This window comes from Citrus clementina, unplaced genomic scaffold, assembly GCF_000493195.1.
Source record: "Citrus clementina cultivar Clemenules unplaced genomic scaffold, Citrus_clementina_v1.0 scaffold_8, whole genome shotgun sequence".
In the NCBI taxonomy this organism is placed as follows: domain Eukaryota; kingdom Viridiplantae; phylum Streptophyta; class Magnoliopsida; order Sapindales; family Rutaceae; genus Citrus; species Citrus x clementina.
The window spans coordinates 23870-45891 of NW_006262022.1; the positions used below are offsets into that span (position 1 = coordinate 23870).

General features: G+C 34.8%; 3 protein-coding genes across 5 annotated transcripts; 1 reads left to right on the plus strand and 2 right to left on the minus strand.

Moving 5' to 3' along the window:
• The first annotated feature begins 626 nt into the window (after positions 1-626).
• Positions 627-13511, plus strand: LOC18033732 (phototropin-2). Of its 3 annotated transcripts, none has more exons than XM_006422307.2 (24): positions 627-1002; positions 1598-2252; positions 2492-2674; positions 2780-2871; positions 2948-3221; positions 3629-3845; positions 4586-4656; positions 5340-5446; positions 5612-5661; positions 5761-5865; positions 6512-6571; positions 6850-6939; positions 7646-7722; positions 8683-8767; positions 8892-8972; positions 9191-9294; positions 9644-9693; positions 9977-10083; positions 10503-10625; positions 10766-10817; positions 12415-12527; positions 12653-12793; positions 12970-13087; positions 13179-13511. In XM_006422307.2, exons 2-24 carry the CDS (start codon positions 1621-1623, stop codon positions 13241-13243), a joined length of 2997 nt encoding a protein of 998 aa, XP_006422370.1. In that variant the 5' UTR covers positions 627-1002; positions 1598-1620; the 3' UTR covers positions 13244-13511. The 3 variants fall into 3 exon arrangements, with proteins under 3 accessions (XP_006422370.1, XP_006422371.1, XP_024034780.1); XM_006422308.2 differs by having other exon boundaries at positions 627-930; XM_024179012.1 differs by lacking the exons at positions 10766-10817; positions 12970-13087; positions 13179-13511 and having other exon boundaries at positions 12653-12733.
• A 392-nt stretch (positions 13512-13903) lies between these two features.
• LOC18034744 (AP-1 complex subunit sigma-1) lies at positions 13904-16881 on the minus strand. Its single transcript, XM_006422309.2, has 7 exons — positions 16614-16881; positions 15107-15193; positions 14845-14936; positions 14630-14738; positions 14483-14518; positions 14203-14289; positions 13904-14112 (listed from the first exon to the last, which is right to left on the minus strand). Exons 1-7 carry the CDS (start codon positions 16614-16616, stop codon positions 14041-14043), a joined length of 486 nt encoding a protein of 161 aa, XP_006422372.1. The 5' UTR covers positions 16617-16881; the 3' UTR covers positions 13904-14040.
• A 3289-nt stretch (positions 16882-20170) lies between these two features.
• LOC18035174 (pentatricopeptide repeat-containing protein At4g38150) lies at positions 20171-21494 on the minus strand. The gene has a single exon (XM_006422312.2). The coding sequence runs from the start codon at positions 21347-21349 to the stop codon at positions 20315-20317; it is 1035 nt and encodes a 344-aa protein (XP_006422375.1). The 5' UTR covers positions 21350-21494; the 3' UTR covers positions 20171-20314.
• Between the last annotated feature and the right edge of the window lie 528 nt (positions 21495-22022).

A 22022-nucleotide genomic window follows, 5' to 3' on the forward strand; every position in this document is an offset into this window, starting at 1 on the left:
GTTAAAGGCTTGAGTGGCTGCCACTGATGCCACCATTTGGTCGCTTGTACCACCTGGGCGACAGAGACATTGTCTGGCATAATGCATCAAAATATCACCACAATGTTGCTGTTTGTTGTTGATTTTCTAAGATGGAATTGACTGTCAGCGAACCCACTTTATTAGAGGATAAAAGTCATAGCTCAACTTTCAAGCAATGCATAGCTGTTTATAATTGAAACAGCTAGCCAGCTCGTTACTTGTGCATTAATTGTTGTTCTCATTGATTTAAAAAGCAGTAAACCACATGCCCAATGGCATCACTCTTATCATTAATTCTAGCAAGAACAGATTAAAGATTACATAATACAGTGCTCCTTAGGTGATGAATAAACGTGTATGGAAGGATTGTCAATTGTGGAACAGAGAGATGGTTTATGGCATTTTCGCGGTCCCTTGGCCTTTGATATGTAAGACGTACGTGGAGGTTTACAGAACCGTATCGCAATGCTGTGGTCCTAGTGAGTTATAGTTTTGTAGTGAATACTCAATTTTCCCAAATTTCAAGTGATGGCGAAGTTTATCTTCAAACGATGCCACATCGATTTATTGTAGCCTCATAAATTTGCCAGTTTTATAATCATAACATAAATTAAATATATGGTAATCATATTTCCACAGACGATGGACGGCAATGAAAGCATGTGTGGAAATCAACAATCGTAAAATGGAAAGGTTGATGAAGAATTGACTGAAAAACAATAACTGTTCGGGGAATATAGTACTGTTGGGAACTGGGACTACCTATTTAATAATATACTGATGGTGAAACTGAAATGCGAACGTTATCTTCCTCTCAATCTTCCTTTCTTTACTTACAGAAACAAAATATCAACTGAAAGAAGAAACTTTGGCACATAATCCCTTCATACTGCCCAAGAGAAACACAAGGTCGGTGAGCTGATGGTCCTCTGCCAACGAGTACCAATGGATTGATCTCATTTTTACACCTGAACTTTAACAGTGAGAACTTGGTTCCTTCCCCAACTTTTTGTTTTCTTTGACCCTTGTCTTCCCTTGTATCATTTTTTCAAAAGCAAAGCACTTTCTTGGAAATTTTGCCCATTGTATGTATAAAGAAAATTAATTGCAGAATAAAGTCGACTCAATTTTTAAGTGGAGTTGAATTAATGGACTTACCTCTAGGACTAGGATTGTATTACACTTTATTTATTTTTTAATCGTTCCATTTTATAATACAGTATTTAAGGTGAATTCTAGTTCTATAATGAATTGCAAATTTGGCATTATTTTTCTTTTTATTTGTGTGTGTAATTCATGGTATGAACAAATTCTATTTAAATTACTATCTGAATGAGAAAGCTCAGTTTTTCAGGTTAGAAACATACCTTGGTCAGCTGGATTTTCAAGTTTCTTTACTCTTGTTTTTCAGTTGATTTATAAAAGAAAGCCTAACATTTTTATGAACAGAACAGAATTTTTACCTCATTCTTTCAGCAAGAACTGGTTTTAGCTTTGAACTTTCTTTCGCTTGTCAAAATGCAGTGAGTGTATTTGCACCATGTTTCGTGACTGGGATTAAAATTTAAACATGCAGGATTTTGAGAAGATAGTTCAAATATGAAGCTGCCCAATTCATCGCCACACGATCAGTCAGCAGGTAAAGACCAGCAAAGACCAATTGAGGTTTTTCAACCAAAAGCAAGTCACGATATTGGACAATCCAGTGGTACAAATGAAGATCTTCATACACAAGCATTAAAAGCTTTCACCACTACTAGTACCAACAAGTGGATGGCATTTGAAGGAGAGAGTGGTAGCTATCCTAAAATCAAAGTTTCTGATGAATCTAATGGGAGGTTTTTCAATGAAAAGAAAGCTGTGGATGTGGATCGGATTTTTACTGGAGCCAGCATAGCTGAAAGGACAGCAGAGTGGGGACTAGTTGTAAAGTCAGATGTTTTAGGAGAAGGCACTTTCAAAGCTGTTAATCTGAGGAAGCCGTCTGGAGATGGCGACAGAAGCAAAAACTCATCAGAGAGATTCACAATAGATTCCACTAGAACATCAGAAGAATCTGAAAGAGGGGCATTCCCAAGGGTTTCAGAGGAGTTGAAGGCTGCATTGGCAACATTGCAGCAAACATTTGTTGTGTCTGATGCCACTAAACCTGACTGCCCTATAATGTATGCCAGCAGTGGCTTTTTTAGCATGACTGGTTACTCTTCCAAGGAGGTCATTGGAAGGAATTGGTAAGCAAAACAAAGCATTGTCCTTGTATGTGTATATGTAAATGTATATGTAAATGTATATGTATACGTATATGTATATGTATCAAAATAACTGATATTTACCCAAATCAAACCAATAAATAAATGGGAAGTTTTGTGTTTAACTTCATCCTACTAACTAAACTAACTGTAAGTAGTTGAGAAAGACCCATGTCAGACCCAACAGGAAAGGAACTGATAGGTTGTTGCTTGCTTTGCAGCCGGTTTCTTCAAGGGCCAGAAACAGACAAGAATGAGGTGGAGAAAATACGAGATGCGGTGAGGAACGGGAAGAGTTACTGCGGCAGGCTCTTGAACTACAAAAAAGATGGTACTCCTTTCTGGAATCTACTCACTGTTACGCCTATCAAGGATGATAGTGGTAAAACTATCAAATTCATTGGGTTAGTCTTTGTTTCTTATCTTAGGGTTTCATTAAAAATCTTTGTTCTTAATGTAGTTATATGACATTGTCTTTTTATGGGATGTTCAATTGTGTGTTATGGCAGGATGCAGGTTGAGGTCAGCAAATACACCGAAGGTGTTAATGACAAGGCACTGCGGCCAAATGGATTGTCTAAGTCATTGATCCGCTATGATGGTAAGTCTATTTAACCCCATTTGGTTTTGAAATAGAATATAACTTCATTTGTAAAAGTTGAACTTTCATGTATCAGCTCGTCAGAAGGAAAAGGCTTTAGGTTCTATCACAGAGGTTATTCAAACTGTGAAACGTTCGCAATCTCACATTCGTGCTCTAAGTCTTGATACTACCAATAAGCTTGAAGAGAAGAAGAAGTTCAATCTTGATTGTGCTCTGCCTGCATCTGCTGAAAATGTAAATAAAAGCACACCTGGTAGACAAACTCCTCAGGTTGGTTATGGAGGAGAGATGTCTGTTCAGGAAGCTGGCAGAAATTCAAGAAAATCAGGGCGCAATTCTTTAATGGGGTGAGTCTCTCTAATTCAAATTTTCATTGCATTACTATGGCAAACATGATGTTAATGATAAAATTATGAGGACTTCTTGTCGTTTTTCTGAACTTTCTAGTTCTCCTACATATACGTTTCAGTAGTAACACACTGTTCTAATTTAAAAAAAAAAAAAGGATTTTGATTTTATACTATGAAATCTAATGATAAACTCTCTGTATGCATTATTAGCATTGTGTTAGGAGTCTACCTCCCTTCTCTTTTTGTTATCCATTTCTTTTTGCTCCAGTCTGTAAGCTTGCCATGCTTAGAATTCCATTACACTATTTGTGTGATTTAAAATTGTGTTCATGGATGTTATAGCTGGCAATTTGATTCTGCAATAATGTCAGATTCGATCCAACTATTATAACATTTTCCTGCAGGCTTAAAGTGAGGTCTCCAAGCCTTGCAGGAAAGCATGAGCCTCAACCAAGTATCGCACCGGAGGTTTTCATGACTAAAGACTTAAAATGGACTGACAGTTGGGACCGTGCAGAAAGGGAGAGGGATATCCGCCAAGGAATCGATCTAGCAACCACTTTGGAACGCATTGAGAAGAATTTTGTTATCACAGATCCAAGAATTCCTGATAACCCCATTGTAAGATACTAAGATTTAAATCTTTTTTATAATATTTTTTTCCCTGAATACGTAAATAATCAATAGGAAACATTTCAGTATACCTTCCTATATGCTGCTGAAAGAATATAAGTTCAATTCTATAGTCAAATGTGATTTTCATTTTTTCTCTTCTGTAAAAATAGTTAAATTAGTATCTGTCTTGCACATATGTCCACTATAACAACATTAGTGAGAAACATACATCCTGATCCACTTGTGGAGCTACGTAAGCATGATACCAGAAACTTCCATTCAAACCCAGCTTCACCCAAATGCTTAACTTCTGTCATTATCGATTAAAGAAAGCCAAGGAAGAAATGAATAAAAGGAACCAAGTCGCTTCAAATCTGGAAAGATCTGTCTTCTTGAATAGCTCCTTGATGTACACTTTATTCATTTTGTAGAATTAGCTGTGGGAAGGCTAACTTCGTTGCTGGTTATTTGCTTTCTTAGCCCTGTGTATGTTCCTATAGCAGGTAGAAGGTTCTGTAGCACAATTACTGATACTCATATCCTTCACCAAAAAGCTTTTCCATCCATATTAAATTTGGGTTCCATATGACTATATCATATGTAATATGTTGTTAATGCACTTAGACACTGCCCCTGAACTTGGTTTCATGATTTTTACTCTGCAAACTCATCCCTTTTGTAACATGCAGTTTGGACATCATAGAAATTTTACCTCGGATGTGACTTTTATTTTACTTTGTGTGCAGATTTTTGCCTCTGATAGCTTTCTTGAATTGACTGAATATACACGTGAAGAAATTTTGGGGAGAAACTGCAGGTATGAACTTTTTTCAGAATGCTGAAATCATCTTGTAACTACTTTCACTATTTGCTTCCTTCTACATTCATCTGGAAGTTTTCTATCTTCTCCTGTTAGATGATGTAGCTTTTTATCCCCCTGGTGCACAAATGTGCAGAAAATGGTTCTTTTTAAGATAGCGCTTAGTTCTGTATAAGCCATGGGTGGACACTCTTTTCTGATCAGTTTATCCTCCCTAAAATTTTCTGTAGATTATTTGCCCATGTTAAGGACCTACACATTTATGTTGTATTTTTTAGCATTATGGAAAAAAAACTAAGGTGTTTATAATTTCACTTTAGGATGTTGTTTAGAAATTAGTAGTGGTGAGTCCTCTTAGGGAAGCAAGTATACCTAGTTTACTATCATTGTATAATTTTTGAAAGTAGATCCTTTTCTAACATTAACACCATACTATGTCTATGTTTGGCAGTCAAAATTTAAGGGCTTATGGGTTGCATTTTTATTTTTTTCTTTTTCCTGATTGGCAAATGAGTAGCAGTGAATGTTAGGCTTATAAGAAATTGAAGAAATTATTGCAGCTATGATATCTTGCTGGGATAAATGCAATGTTAAATTTTGTATGAATCAGCTTAAAAATTTGTTCATTCATGCTCTGGACTTGGTGGTAATTTCTTTCATATATATCAATAATTTTACAGGTTTCTTCAAGGACCTGAAACAGATCAAGCAACTGTCTCAAAGATAAGAGATGCTGTCAGAGAACAAAGGGAAATTACCGTTCAGTTGATTAACTACACTAAGAGTGGTTTGTCAATGAAATTTTTTTTTTTTTCCTACATGCAAACATGCTATGTATTTGGATAGAAGTTTAGTGACAGCTTCATATGAAAATTACTTTCTTTTGGAGGATAAATTACACAAATAAAAAATCTTTAAATAATCTTGTATCATTCTGGTTGATGACTTGCAGGAAAAAAATTCTGGAATTTATTCCACTTGCAACCAATGCGTGATCATAAGGTTGCTACAGGGTTCTTATTCTCCAGAATTGTTTCCACTTCCTGTTAAGTGGGCTGCACATTCTGACCTTACTTTCTGAGTTCCTTTTTGATTTTTTAGGGTGAACTGCAATACTTCATTGGTGTCCAGCTAGACGGAAGTGATCATGTGGAACCCTTGCGGAACCGCTTGTCAGAGAAAACAGAGCAACAAAGTGCAAAGATAGTATGTCATTCTCTTTTTATTCTATGTATCAGGGCTTCTTTTGGATACATTGAATGTTCCATAACATGATTAGGCAAGTTATACTAGTTATGGTGGTGTATATATATGGTCATGAAAAGTATGTTTCGTGCTTCTTGGTAAGAAGGCTTTTCTTATGAATTAATAATAGCTAAATAATTTTAAACAGCATAAATATGGGGCCGATCTGAACACCATTAACTGATCAGAGATTAATGACTGGAGAAACAAAGGAAGAAGCCCTACATGTAATAATATTTGGTCGTATATCTTTGATTGCTGAGAACTAGAGTTTCAATTAAAATAAGACTTATTTCAACAATCAAACTTAATTACTGGAAGTTCAGTTGTCCTCCCTTGTTTGATAATCAAAGCTATTGTATTAATTTTACCATTAATGCCATTAGGTCTGATGGAAAGAATATAATGAATTGAAGAACTATAGAAATAATAAGTATCACAACAGGTATTTGAAAACTGAAGTGCTGGTAGTCTAATGCACAAGAGACTAGTATGGTTTTATGTGTTGGTAGAACATTAGTCCTTGTTTAATTTTATGTTTTTAACTTTTTTAAATTCATGTGTTCTATAGGTTCTGATGCTTCAATATATATTAATTTTTTTTCAGGTCAAGGCTACTGCAGAAAATGTTAATGAAGCTGTTCGAGAACTTCCTGACGCCAACTTGGTAAGGTATTCTTTTTGCTCTGGGTTAGGACTAGCTTATAATATAAGTTGTCATCATTCCCAAAAAGATTACAAATATACTTATTTGTTGGATTTTAGCAATTTGATTTCACTCATGCCTGCTATTCATAGAAACGTAGATTTCCATCTTGCACAAAATCCATATTTTCGTGGTTTTACGAGTGCACATCTCAATATTTATAATTTTGAAAGTGATTTGTTACTAGTTCCTTATCCTGAAATATTCTCATGCAACCTTAAATTAATGACATATTTCAGAGACCAGAAGACCTGTGGGCAATTCATTCACAGCCTGTCTTTCCACGACCTCATAAAAGAGACAATTCTTCGTGGATAGCAATTCAAAAGGTATAAATTTTGAGAATTCAGCAGTCATATATTGTCTGGCGAACGTCAATTTGTTGGAATAAGACTTTCTTAATTTGTTTAAACACCTATTATGCGCAATCCACGTACATAGATTCCTTGGATATGTTTTTAAGTCTTATAAAGTTACATGGCACTTCAATTTATTACAACATTGCTGTTTTCTTTTTGTTTTGTGCTTTTTTCTTTTTTCAGTCTCTTTTTTTCTTAAAACTTTTCTTCTAGAAAATGTTAGACACGGAAATATCATGACAAGTTTTTAAATTAAAAAAGAAAAAGTAATTTCAGCTTCTTAAACCATTTGCAATTATCCTTATTCTTCATCCAAATGTGAGTCTGCATTGAGATGACTTGTATTGTAAAAATAAATATCTTCCTACAAAAAATGAAATAACATGAATGCATTTTTTATTGCTAGAATTTAGTTGTTATAGGCCAAACTGACATCTTTCTTTACTGCATCCTATACCTGATATGCATTATTTAAATTTTAAAGGTAGTATTTGCATGCCCATAATGGTTTAAACACTTGCCATATGCTAATACTGTCTGAAAACCAAAATCCTTTTGAAATTCTTTCGTTTCTAGTAATTATGCATGTCTATTTCGTTTCAGTAGGTTTCTGGTGATTAACCCTTCTTTTTTTTTGGTGGGTTTGGGGGGGGGGGGGATCATATATATTTTATAGATCACTGGAAGTGGTGAAAAAATTGGGCTACATCATTTCAAGCCAATAAAACCGTTGGGCTGTGGTGACACTGGCAGGTGATTCTTTTACTCCTTTCTGCCTCAGAGTGTGTGTGTGTGTGTGTGCATGTGGTTGTTTGTGGGGTAGGGTGGGGGAGAACACGTTGTATTGGCTACGTATTGCTTCATGCTACGTATTGCTTCATGACCACTTGACAACTAATAATTCCTTCACTTGCCTTATGCTCATTTAGTGGAGATATGTAATCTCTACAGAAGAGAGTTACTGGCAGTGAACTACTATAACCTCCTTCTTCATGCGTAAGTTTGTTTTTGTTGACACTTTTTTATCCTTGGTTCATATTTCGTTTTCTTGTTGTGGTTAAAGAGTGGTACAGGTTCAATTCTGATAAAATAGCAGTGGGGTTTGCTAGGACCTAAGCTAAAGAAAACCCTGCAAACTGTGATTCAGTCTTTCATTAATTTTGGTATCACCCCTTGCAAAATCTTGCTTATAAAGTCAAGGAATATTGAGAAGGAAAATTTCTCAACTTCCGAGTCATAATCTCATCAACTGAAAGGTGAAGGTGTTGTAGGAGTTTGGAGGGGAGGGCACAGGATTCACAGATTCTCATAGGTGAAAGTTGGTGTCTTTGTAAGGAAGGGCGAAGATGAAATAAAAATCTCTGGATTCTGTATGGTCTATAAAATGCATAATGTATTAAACGAATTGATTTTCCAGAATTTAAATAAGAGAGTAGCATTCAGTATTCATATTTTGCATCCTTGTAATGAACCAATAACAACAGGTTGCAATTTTATGTTCCTGTAAGAGAACTAACTAGATGTGTGAAAGGCAAGGTTTTAACTGTTTGCTTGACGATTGGTCTATTGCTACATTTTTACACAAGTCAGTTTTAATGGAGTTTCAAAACTTGTGCCTACTTAACAAAGAATGTTGATCAATCCCTGAATCAGTTGTATATAAGTTTTTGGTTTGCTTGTTCTGTTTAATCTTTTGCGATATTTTTGTTCCAGTGTTCATCTGGTGGAACTGCAAGGTGCAGGTGAACTGTATGCTATGAAGGCAATGGAAAAATCTGTAATGTTGAATCGTAACAAGGTCTGAATAATAAATACAATCATATTCTATTCTCAATACCTTTTAATTTGTGCAGAATGGAATTAGGTTATTGAATAGTGCTAACCTGTCCATAGAGTAAGACGTTATCATTACTGTGGTACAGGTTCACCGAGCATGCATTGAAAGGGAAATCATGTCACTACTGGATCATCCTTTTCTTCCTACTCTTTACGCCTCCTTTCAGGTATTCTTGTTTTTGTATCTACTATAAGAATCTTTTCTCAACTCAAATGAATAAAAATTAAAAAAAGGAAAAGGTACATTGCAGTATAGTTTATATTATTCCAAATATCCCTTAAAGTTTATGGTAGTTTATCCATGTTAATATTAAAGAATTTTCTCTTGTTTTGGTCCATCGTAATGGTTTATTAAATACATACTGATGTCCCTTTTTCTCCTCAGACTTCTACACACATTTGTTTGATAACAGACTTTTGCCCTGGTGGAGAGTTATTTGCCTTGCTTGACAAGCAGCCTATGAAGATATTTAGAGAGGATTCAGCTAGGTACTACAATTTGTCCTAATCTTTTAAGAGTTGAAACCACTGCCACTGGCCTTAAAATCATTATTAAAATATTTGAATGTTGCTTCAAAAGACCTGAAACTCTACTCACAGTATACTTCAAGTGGAAATTAGAGCAAATTATGATGATATCTTGATTTCAGATGACTGATCTAAAGAAAAATTTTAAATTATCTCACATTTACTTATAAGGTGGAATTTGAAACTGGCCTTTTGATATTGGGCTATCTTTTTCTTTAAAATATTTTTCTTTGGCTAAGCTTACTAGCCAAGTATCCAAACCCTTATAAAGTTGCACAACCTTGCTGAATTTCCAAATACATTTCTTCAGGTTCTATGCAGCAGAGGTTGTCATTGGCTTGGAATATCTGCACTGCTTAGGTACTTTTCTTGCTTCAACTATATTGATATTCAGATCAGTTACTTCTCATGTTATTTTATTGGTTTAGACTTCGAAAACAACCAGGAAATGAATTACCTCATATAGAAATACACATTTGACTTGTACAAAAATATTGTGCATCACCCAAAAGGGGAAAGCCACATGTGTGATGATAGAAAATTGCAAAATAAGTCATGTGAGTCTTGGGTGGTTTTATTTTTTATGATTGTGTCATACTTTCCTGCTGCTTTATCACTTTGTATTGGTGATGTCTTTGTGCAGGAATAATTTATCGGGACCTGAAGCCTGAAAATATTTTACTCCAGAAAGATGGGCATGTCGTATTGACTGACTTTGATTTGTCATTTATGACATCCTGCAAACCCCAAGTATTTTACCATGCTCATGTTAATGGATTCTATTTCATTATGTACAAATGGTTGACCGGTTATTTCACTTATGTTCCATGAGTATTATTAACTGGTCTTAGGGAAATCACCTTCATGATAAAGAAAGTTAAGAGAGAAAATGAGCCTGGCCAATTTGTTCATTCTTTCTGGTTGGTAGACCACTGCTGTTTTCTCAGCAATGGAGGATTTTGCATGAAAAAGCTGAAATTTTAATTAGGAAACTATTGAATGAAAGGATGAACATTTTATATAAATTATATGATCAATCATATTGTTAACACAGAATCTGCAAGGATCACATTTTCTGGAAACGTTATTCTATTTGATAATTATCAAATTCTTAGTACGGAGAACTAATGTCTTCATTTAATTGCCAAAATATTTATTATGTCATGCAGATTATTAAGCATGCACCATCAAGTAGTAGGAGAAGATCTAGGAGTCAGCCACCGCCAACATTTTTGGCAGAACCAGTTACACAGTCAAATTCATTTGTTGGAACCGAAGAATACATTGCTCCAGTAAGAGAATTTTAATTCATGCTACTCGTAGTATTTATAATTATTTACCAGAACTGGCAATCTTATCAGTCATAATATAACCATATGCTTTTATCTCTATACATTTCAATTTAAAGTTCTTATTAGTTGCTTGATTTCAGGAAATTATTACAGGTGCAGGCCACAGCAGTGCTATTGATTGGTGGGCTGTTGGTAAGCCCTTGCCCAACAAGTAATATGATATCATGAGCATTGTGTGTGCTTCCTGTTCCTTTTTCCCTTTCAAAATGAAATGCTTGGTCTAACTGGTTACAGATTCAACCTAATGAAACGACAATGCCATAGCTGACATCACATTTAAAATTCTTTCTTCTATTTAAATTCAATTTTTCAAAACCATTGAGCATTTTTAGCCATAATAGTAAGTGTAACTGAATTGTTAAAGAATCAGCTTCACAGGAAATCTATACCCTCTTGAAAGTTTATGGCAAGTATGATGTACCTAGGGGTGGGTATGGGTTGGTTTGGGTTGGATTTTAAGTTAACCCAAACCAAATCATAAAAATTTGGATCCAACTCAAACCAACCCAAATATTTTTAACTCAATCCAAACCAAACCATTTGGGTTTGGTTTGAGTTTGGTTTGAATTTTATTATCAAAATAATTTTTATTTTAATAAAATTTAATTATATCAAAATTATAATAATTATTAATTGTTATTAATTATTAAATTGATATTAAAATATCAAAAAATATAGTGGATAAAAATTATAAATTTTACATAACTTATCCTTAATTAAAGATACTAGAAATCAAAATAAAGTTTAATCACAAAAATTATTATTTCTCAATAAATAAGAACGTGTAATTTAATAATAAACTTTCACAAACATGACATTAACAATCTAATAATAAATTTTGCCACTTGTTATTTATTTAATTATGCAATATTTGTTTTTATTTATCGTTTTTGTAGTTTTGCATTATGTTGTCTACTTATATGTTTAATTTTATTTACATTCTAATATTATATAGTGTGTATGCTTTATGTTCTAATTTCATTATATGGTAAGCAAAGTTTTGTACAGGGCTTAATATGGGCATTACATTCAATTATTGACCAAAAATTAGCCGCCATCTAACATATCGGACTCAGTCCAAGCCGAGTTATTATTGATCACTAGTAGAGTCTCCTGCTCTTTCTATGATGATCCTTTCATGTGGGAGGAATTATTTTTGTAAATAAGAAAAAAAATTTATGTTATTTACAACAATATTTATTTAATTTAAATTTATTTTTACATGTTATTTTCATTTTCTAACTGTTGACAATTGATCACGACGTAAAAAATTTAATGGTGGTCTTTCACTTATTTGTGTTCATTTATTTTGTTTTCATTTATTTCATTTGAAAAATTTGAGTGTTGGGGTTTTGTCCATGACCCATGGGTAAATCATACCCAACCCATAATAAAATAGTTTTCTATATAAAACTCACATCTAACCCATTTTCATGATTTATCCAACCCAAACTATTTAATTTAGTTTGGGTTTAGGTAAACCCATGAGTTGTGGGTTTATGCCCACCCCTAGATGTACCCATCCCAACATCCCACAAGTTGATAGCAAAGATGCTTTTTTCTTTTTCTTGAGATGGGATTCTTTTTATTGTTTATTGATATCGGTTTCTTTGGAGTATCAAGTACCAAGATATTGAGATTTTTAATGTAGCAATTAATCATATGGTTTATTACTTATATAACCTGTTATTTCTTTTTCGGACTCATTTCATGTCTATCTGGGATTCAGGTATTTTGTTGTATGAGATGCTCTACGGCCGTACCCCTTTCAGGGGTAAAAATAGACAGAAAACATTTGCCAATATCTTGCACAAAGACCTCACTTTTCCAAGCAGCATTCCGGTAAAGTCTTAGAATCCTTCTGTTGTGTACGATTGAGTTGGTAACATATCTTTTCATTTTACTGTTTCCTAGCTCAAAAATGTCTTAGAAGGCAGCTGATGATACATAATTCGCCGACGTTGCAGGTAAGTCTCGCGGCTAGGCAGCTAATTAATGCGTTGTTGAACAGAGATCCCGGGAACCGTTTAGGATCAAATACTGGTGCCAATGAAATTAAACAGCACCCTTTCTTCCGCGGAATTAATTGGCCTCTGATTCGCTCCATGGTAATAAATATATATGTATATATATTTACTTACATCAACGTCTTCAGAATCAGCATATAAATAAATACCACTTACTTAGCTAATGCCAGCATATAAATAAATACCACTTACTTAGCTAATGCATGCCGTATTACTAATCAGTTGCATGTCTGGGGTATGTTTTTTAATACATGCAGTGCCCACCATCACTAGAGGCGCCTCTTGAGTTAATTGTAAAAGATCCAAAAGCCAAGGATGTCAACTGGGAAGATGTGGAGTGCTCGTTAATTCTATTGATATGGAGATTTTTTGAAGGTTCACATATTATAATAAATAGATAGATAGATTAGCACCATTAATTACTTAGATTCACTCCTTTTTTACCAATCAGCATTTCGTTGAGCAGGCAAGGAGTATGCTAAATGCTATGTAAATGGGGAATACTACAGAATCAGCACCGGCACGGCATGACAAATGACAAGAAGTTCCTCAGAATAGAAGGCAACCTTACCTTGATGAAAAGCAGTAGATATTACAGAAGATGACACTAGATCCTCGCAAGGCTAATAGATTTTTCTTGATTGGATTTGGTGGAGCTCCTGGAAGACTAAAGTAAAGCTAAACACTAGAATGTAATTATTCATCAAATAAATAGGACTTTCATTCCATTTGTAGACGTAGAAAGATATCCAGCATTTATCTAACCACCGAACAAATAATGGTTCAAATAAAGCATGACTTTGCTACAAGATACTCTAATTGCCAATCATTAGAATTTCTATTTGAAAATTTCCATTATGTTTGAAATAAATGTTTCTCTCTCCCTCTCCCAACCTCCAATCTTAAGAAACAGGTTCATTTCAGAGATCCAAAGAGTATTGACAGATAAATTCTGCATCTTAGAAATTGAGGTTTCACTAACCAAATATATCAAGGCTGTCTATCCATAACTAATCTAATTACCTATCAGAAATGGATAACAATTTATAGAATTTGAAAAACAAAAAAATCAAATATGAAAAACAGAATGGCTATCCAAACTACATCCAAAAATTTTAAGAATGGTTTTCTTGCAATGTCTTTACAGGAAAAGGCTTTAAAATACATGACATAACTATAAGCAAATGAAAAGAGCAATCAAGGGCACAATTCTTAAAAATACATTCTTAACATGTTATTAAATTCTTGAAAAGGAACTGGAAGAGGAAATTCAATGCAGAAATCACTTCAAACTCAACAATATATTACACGAACATACTTGGTACATCCTACTTTGTGGCCTGTGCGATTATATTACTTATTGAACTAGCTTGCTCTTTTGCAGTCTCCACCAGTGAATCCTACAGCTCAAAAAGTATGATGCAATCAGAAAATTTGGAAAAATTGACAGCCAAAGGCAAAGGCAATTAGAGCAGGAAAATAACCTATACCTGTGCAGCTATTAGCCGTGCGACTGTTTTCTTGCTGGACTCTTGAAGTTCGCCAGCAATCAAGATCTCATCCAATATGTAATAAGCCTTCAATGTAAACAGAAACCCACTACTTATAAAAAGCAGACTTTCTTATTCATGCAGTATATAACAAATCTATATTCTAAAAAAGAACATTGGATTTTATTACTGAGGCATAGTTGTCTAGCCACTTATTGCACAATAATGGAGACTTTAAATGAAAGAAAAATTCTCTACAAAACAAGCTCATTGCACATACCTTGTGAAAGTTGAAGATGAGGTCCAACTCACAAACCTAGAAGCAAGAATAAATAAAAGAACAATCAGTTTTTAACACAGTCAAATAGATAGAATGCATTATTATGCAGTTGGTCATCTAAGATGAGTAGCAGTTAACTTCACTCACACTGCCAAAGTATCTGTCAAGAATCTCAACATAATGATGAATTATTTCAAGGATCTCTAACTCATTGTCTTCCTGATCAACGCACATGCAGAAGTATAGACTAGCATATCTGCATAACAAATTAATTGGAAACAACTCAGTTGATTATATCCATTACTATACTTGCACAAGTCCTTGTACAGTACTGTCAACAATTATAGACATATGTGCATTACCTTTTATAGACAACCTTGTACCCTCTCCATTCCACAAAATTACAGAGCTTAGGTCCTCTTGTAAGAATCACACCACTTAGCTCACGAATAACCTTCTCAGAAATACATCAAGTTCAAAAGATATCGGCTTAGAAGAATTTCAGGAAGTATTAACAGATAGATCTAAGATCTAACCACAACATAGTCCTTTGACATATATATTAAGTCAGATTTTGAAATGTATAATGCTAAGATCTTAATGAAAAGGATTTGTTAAGCGTACCTTACTTCTTTCCTTCTGTGTATAAGGAGAATACCATTTTGTCAACCTTACTTTTCCTTGTCGACTAATAAGAAGCACAAAGTGAATCTGAAACAAATGCATGACCAATTATAAAGCAGAAAGAAAATAAATACCTATAGCTTATCTTCAATTTAGAATTGGTAACAGGACGCTAAAGCTGTCAGTAAGTGGATTGTACTTAAAATTCCCTGTTTTACCCTTAAGATCACCAATGAAAATGAACCACCTTAGAAGACACAGGCAGCTCTAACCATATTCAACCAGACTCAACAAGCCTTAATCTCAATAACTTGGGTTGAATTCTTCAAAGCATTTCAACTGCATAACACACAACACTCGATTGAATCCTCTGCAATTGAATGAGTTTTTAGTCCTTCCAGTCAATAACTTTTTTTTTATATATAAGAATAAGAACTTCCAGTTAATGATTTATTTCCCTCATAATTCATAGCCTTCCCTAACCTACCATTATCAGCTACAGCCATGTCAGGAAACAACGGCATAAATCATGGGTCATCTTCCTAGATAAGCTAAAAAGCCATTCCCATACCAAGCACAGTGGGGCGATAGATCAATGCCAATGACCATTAATTTGTTCCCAGGCTAACAAGTGTTCTCTCAAACACGATCCTAATCTTACTAATATATTTCACCAAAAATCCTCTTATTAAATGGTTGACATAACTCAATCCATCTACAGCTGTCAGTGCTGCTACCTCTATCTAGCATATGCAGCGCCAACGATCCATACTAGATGTCCGGCTGGGCCAACCCGCCTATACAGAGATCATGCTATGCCCACCGAGCACGGACTCCTCTTTGTTTCATTAATTGCTTAACTAAAATATCAGCATATGCTGTCAAATTTCATGGTGTAGGGACAGATCCAATTTGCTACACAATTATCAAAGGCATAAAGCAACACCAAGTGACCAACACAAAGCCTGTACCGGCTTTATAAATATATATAGCAGATATGGAGTGCTTTCCCCCATTGAGCTCCCCAATTGGGAATAATAAGAGCACAGATTAGCAGGAGGTAGAAGATTGCAGAAAGCAAGACTGCAGTACTAATTACCAGTCAAAATAACCAAGCCGTCTCCTGACAAGCCCTTCATCTAAAAATGTGATTTTGACTGAAATTTGAAGCTAATGCAGGAAATTGTTAAATCAAGAAAATGAATTCACACCGTCGATAAAACCAGATCTACTAGTGATGGAGCTGAAATCCCAAAAAAAAAAAAAAAAAAATCTCATACGTAACCTTAATACAATACGATTACAAGCACTAAATGCAAAAATTAACGGTAACAGCTCATCTAATGTAATTGGACGAAGATAAACAAGCCCCTACGAAGTTGTTATCGAAAAAGAATTAGATCTATAGACATGGAACGCGGTTAAGCTGGCACAAGAGAGAGAAATTTACGACGTAACATCAAAACAGAATTTGTAAAACAAGAAGATCAAGATGAATCTCGGTTACCATTGTTTGTGTTTGATGATGAAATACCCGTCAGCTTTAATATGTTATGCAATTCTTCTCTGCTCCACTTCCGCTGTCTGTATTGTCTTCTCCTCTTCAATATTATTATTATTCTCCAATAAGACGAGAGATGGGTATACAAATTTAATCAGTTTTAAATTTTAATTTATGCATGATACTGAACCACGATGATGATTATTTTTCCTAAGCCCAATGTGGGCCCAAATATTCGGTCCCCATAGAAACACAACCCAAGCCACTTGAGTTTCTACCATAGACGCTAATCTAATTTTCTAAGTACCCTTCTTGGCCTCATTGCTTTTGCTGTTTATCTCTTCTCCTTGAAAAAAAAAAAAAAAAAAAAAAAAAAAAATTGAAATCTTTTCAAGTGGGATGCATGGAGCCTTAGCCCGTATACCCACATTCGTTGACTTTTGGAATTTGATCATATTCTTTGGACCCAGAGGACTCAGGCTCCTATGATTAACTGAATTGTATCTTCTTCAGAGCAACTGATTCTTCGAATTTGCAATAATTAATCACCAGATGTAACTAAGTTAAGCTTCAGATTTATAAATTATACATATATATACGATATATATATATATATATGTATATACATGTTCATATCAATCAATCACAATGCCTAAAACAAGAAATATTTTTCTAGGCGCAAAATCTGTGAGAATGAATCATCATGCATTCGTCACATGTCAACTTCTAAAAGTCGTCATCATCAGCATTCACCCGTCTAGATTTGCATAGCCGCAATTGAAAATGGTAACACAAAACATAATGCTCCCCTGTTGAGTTGACTTCACACCCAAAAGCTCTCTCTAGCATAATTGTTAGCTATTGGGATTAAAGTCTTCCCTCAATTAAGCATGATTGAATGGAGTTAATATATTAGTTTTTTTTCTTACGAAATACAAGTGAAACAAATACCTCTTGAATATTTATGAGGATTATTTATCTAAACAAGTGTTTCATAGAATTTAATATAAAAGTTGTAGTCCTAGTTATTTGTTTGATTGTAAATGCAGTAATTATTTACTGAAATATCAATTGTTAGCCATTGTAAATATATGTAATATCAGTTGTAAAAAAAAATTACATTAATTAACACCCTCCCTCAATTTACAGCCGTGCTCATGCATGCAGGCCTCGCCTTCTGAAAATGCAGTTAACTTAGAAAAACATATATACTGATCAAAATCAAAACTAGTACTACTGCTATTTAATAAGAAGAATTCATTAGGCCGCATTTTGCATGGCAAGATTTAAGGTTGACGAGGAAGAATGATCTACAGAGTGGGCAGGTAAATTGATTACAGTCTAGCCATCTTTCAATGCAATCTGCGTGAAAGAGGTGACCGCATCTTGTGAGTCTGCTCACAACATCTTCTTTCTCAAACTCCGTCAAGCAAATGGAGCAGATTTCTTCCACTTTGCTGCTGCTGTAATTATCCAAATCTTCAAACTTACTCACTGAAAGATACACCGTAACCTGGGGGCACTCCTCTGCCTCTGGCTGATAACCCATTGCTTTGTAAATAGCTCTTTTCATTTCAAGTAATGGGATCAGAATACAACTGAAGAAAAAAATGGCAGCTGTGAACAGATGTGACTGTGAATACATTAAAGAAATCATTCTGTTTCCTTATTTTACAGATTGGTATGTTTGCTGCAACTCTGCTGATTATGCTGTACTTTTGTAATTGTTTTGAGGCTATTATCTATGCTGAGCAGAGGAAGATGGAAGAGGAAGTGTTTATATAGCAACCAGGCTTAAGAGTCAAAGCATATTTTATTGTTTATATATTTTAACTTGCATTAGTATTCCTGATGCTGATGGTAGCTAATTAAGCTTCTGACTTTTAGATAGTTTGAGAGTATTTTATGAGTCTATGGAATTGTTTGTGCTTAATAATTCCTGGGTCATTATCGAACTTTGAATTCGGCGGGGAAGCAGGGCCGGCGCCGACCCCACGTCCTCCTAGTCCTCTCTTATTTTATTTGGGAAAACGACACCATCTCTTCCTAATTAACCGAATTCAGTGATTATACATATAATAACTAATCTTCGTCTTTCATTAATCACGCTACCACCTTAAACATCGTGCTTCTCAATATAAAATTAGGCAAGTAATGAATATAAAAGGATACATGATATTTAATTAGTTTACATTACCAAAGGCCAAAGTACATACCATGCGTGAGAATGACCACATCTTATGTTGTGTAGTGTAGGGATATAAATCTAGTGGCTCATTTGCCACTCAAGAGAAGAAAAATTAAGGGCTCATTGGATCCACGCTACACTAAAATTTGATGAAAATATGTCTATGCAGTATGCACCCATTTTTATTTATGTACTATATAAAAAATAATATAAGAATTTTGAGACAGGTAAATGGATGTATGGATGCAATATGGCATGCCTGCTGGGGCCTTGCGTGTGCTTGTCACAAGATAAACTCATGATTAGTCATCAATAATTATAGGGATAAACAAGGGCCAGCCCCAACACAATTCCCTCTAGTATGGGTTTGACCCACATAAATTGCAAGTGAACAACTAGGCCGACCAAATCACAAAGATCTCCTAGGGCACTGAATTTTTTTCTAATTGAGCTGTGCTTAACATTAAAATTAATGGTAGCTTGTAACACCCAACATCTCTCTTCAAGAGGAGATGTATCTTCTTCTTTAACTTACTGCAATTAAACAATGACCGACCACATGGTATGCACATGAATTCCAAGCATATTACAAGAGAATGACACGATAGATCAATGTTCTTAGAGCTGTCAAATACCAATCAAAACTTTTAGCCCTCACTCTCTCTCTCTCTTTCTTTCCCTCACTTTTCCCTTTCTTAAATTCATCCTTAATATTCTAACAAGAGGACAAGGTAATACCCGAATCTATTTTTCATCCAGTCTTCTGATATCTTAAAAATATAAAGCCCACATAGAAGTCAATTTTATAGGCCATTTGATGATTTCATCAATTTTCACATAAAAGGGAAATTGTTTCTTTCCGAAGAACAAAAAATCTGAACAACTATGAGGCTTCTGCCTTCCATAACAACTAATAATACAGGTACTACAATTACCCAAGCCACTGCCGCTGTCTTTAACCCATCACTCAATTACTAAAATTTATTTACTAAGCACTATCACCTCCACCTCCTTTTGGAAGAACCACTGCCACCATCAAGAGCGCCATCACCACCTATAACTTCTTTCCATATGCATACAATGCTATCCTATCATTCACAACTCTAACTCTAGTTCTACCACCGCCCTGACCCTTTTTTCATCTACATCTACTATCGTTTTCACTTGCAATGAACAAGTAAAATTTCATGCAAGAGATTATTTAGCAACAACAGGCAAGAAGAGAAAACGTGATATAATAACTTCATCTTTACAGTAGAATGTGTGTTTGATTTCAAACTGATGACCACCATGGACAGTGGGTCATTGATATTACGCAACAGCAAGAAAATAATTATAATCAATTTTAGGAAAACACATTAAGAACAAATGTATCTAAGCAAGAAACAACAACGAGAACTTTCATTGATGATGAATATTCTTTCAGCATTTCCTCATACAAATGAATAATTAAGTAAATAGAAAGCAACATAAACAGTCTATGGCAGAACAGAACAGAAGAACATACAAACTAGAAAATTCAAAATGGTTTCTGTGAGGTTTTCTTCCCAAAGATTGCTTCCCAAACAGATGAGGAAAATGGTGCCTTTTTGTCCAAGAATTCTCTAACAGCTTTATCATTAACAAGAAATCCCTTTTCTTTCAGTGTAGCAATCACGCTCTGGGCTTTTTCAACACCCTTTTCCCTGCATAAACCATCAACTAGTCCAACAAAAGTAGTCACATTCGGAGAATGACCAGCTTCTAACATTTCAATGCAGTACTCGACAGCTTCTTCAAGCTTGTTACATTTATACAAGCCTTGTATCAATAAATTATAACTGAAGGCATTGGGAGCAATGCCATTGGACTGCATTTTCCTAAAAATCCTCTTGGCATCATCAAACTTTTGAGCCTTGCAAAATCCATCAACAACAGCAGTGTAAATAACAACTTCAGGAATGGTACCTTTCTCGCGCATTAGACCAAACAGTTTCATGGCTTCCTGGATAAGACCGTCTTTGCAGAGCCCATCAAGCATGGCCACAGCATTTGGAATTAGACCCGTTTCCTTCATCTTCTTGAAGATCTCATCCGCTTCTTGAGGAGGCTCAGATATCGGTTCATTACGATTCGGCTTCTGCTCTTGTCGCTCACCCAGAGACTCATTCTGTTGGGGATTGTCTGGCTTTTTGTCAATAGCAAGTTTGAATTGATCAAGGAAATTTTCGTCTGACTGGACTCCATCAGGCGACTTGGGGCGAGGCCTATTAGGTGATTGAAAAGATTGCTGCTGCGGCCGCTGTTGCTGCTGATAGTTATTAAAGCGAGGCTGGAAAGAGCGTCGATTCTGATTTTGATTAGTAAATGGTCTCTCTCCCCTCAAAGGCCTATCGGGTATTGGCTCCGGAGGGTTTTCGTAATTTCTGTTGTCATTATCGCAATTTTTAGTGTTGAAATCTCTAATTGAACAGAAACGACGCAGTAGTGCTGATGAAATTGAAATGGGGTGAGATTGATGGAGCTTCCAATTGGTTATTAGCTTAATAAAAATCCCACCTTGAGATGATCGCATTTTTTTTTGTTTTATCTTTCCTGCTCTGTTCCTCTATCTCCTCCAAAACAAAACGGAAGGGGTTTTGGGTGCAGTTAGGGTTTTGTAATTGGCGGGTAGCTAAAAGGGAATACAAGGATACATCAGGACTCAGGAGGGAATTGCGTGGGATACACCCCATATTCCCATGCTGCTCAAAATACCAAAAAATATAGGGAAAAAGCCTTCTGTTTCTAGAGTTTCTTACGATAATCTATTTCATTCATATTTTTAAATAATAATACAAAATATATTTTTGCTAACTTACTATTAGTTTAATACCGTTAACTAGTAATTTATTAAGGGTAAAATAAAAAATTTATATTAAAATGGTACAAACTATATTAAAATAAATTTTTTACATAATTAAATAGTACTACAAAATATACAAAATTCATTAATTATTTCTTAAATGAAATCATCGAAGAAGTAGTTTGATATAACCACTTAATAATCACCATAAGTAACAAATTATAATTAGTACAATATCTTTGAATCATTGGAAGAAAAATTCAAAAATACAACTAAAATTTATGTGCTTACATGTGCTGAAAATCTTCTTAATCTTCTACTAATTTTTATTTTGAACTTCGCCACCACTCTTCTTTGACCATTATTGTCTCCCCAAATTCTTACCACTGTCTCCCCAAGTCGG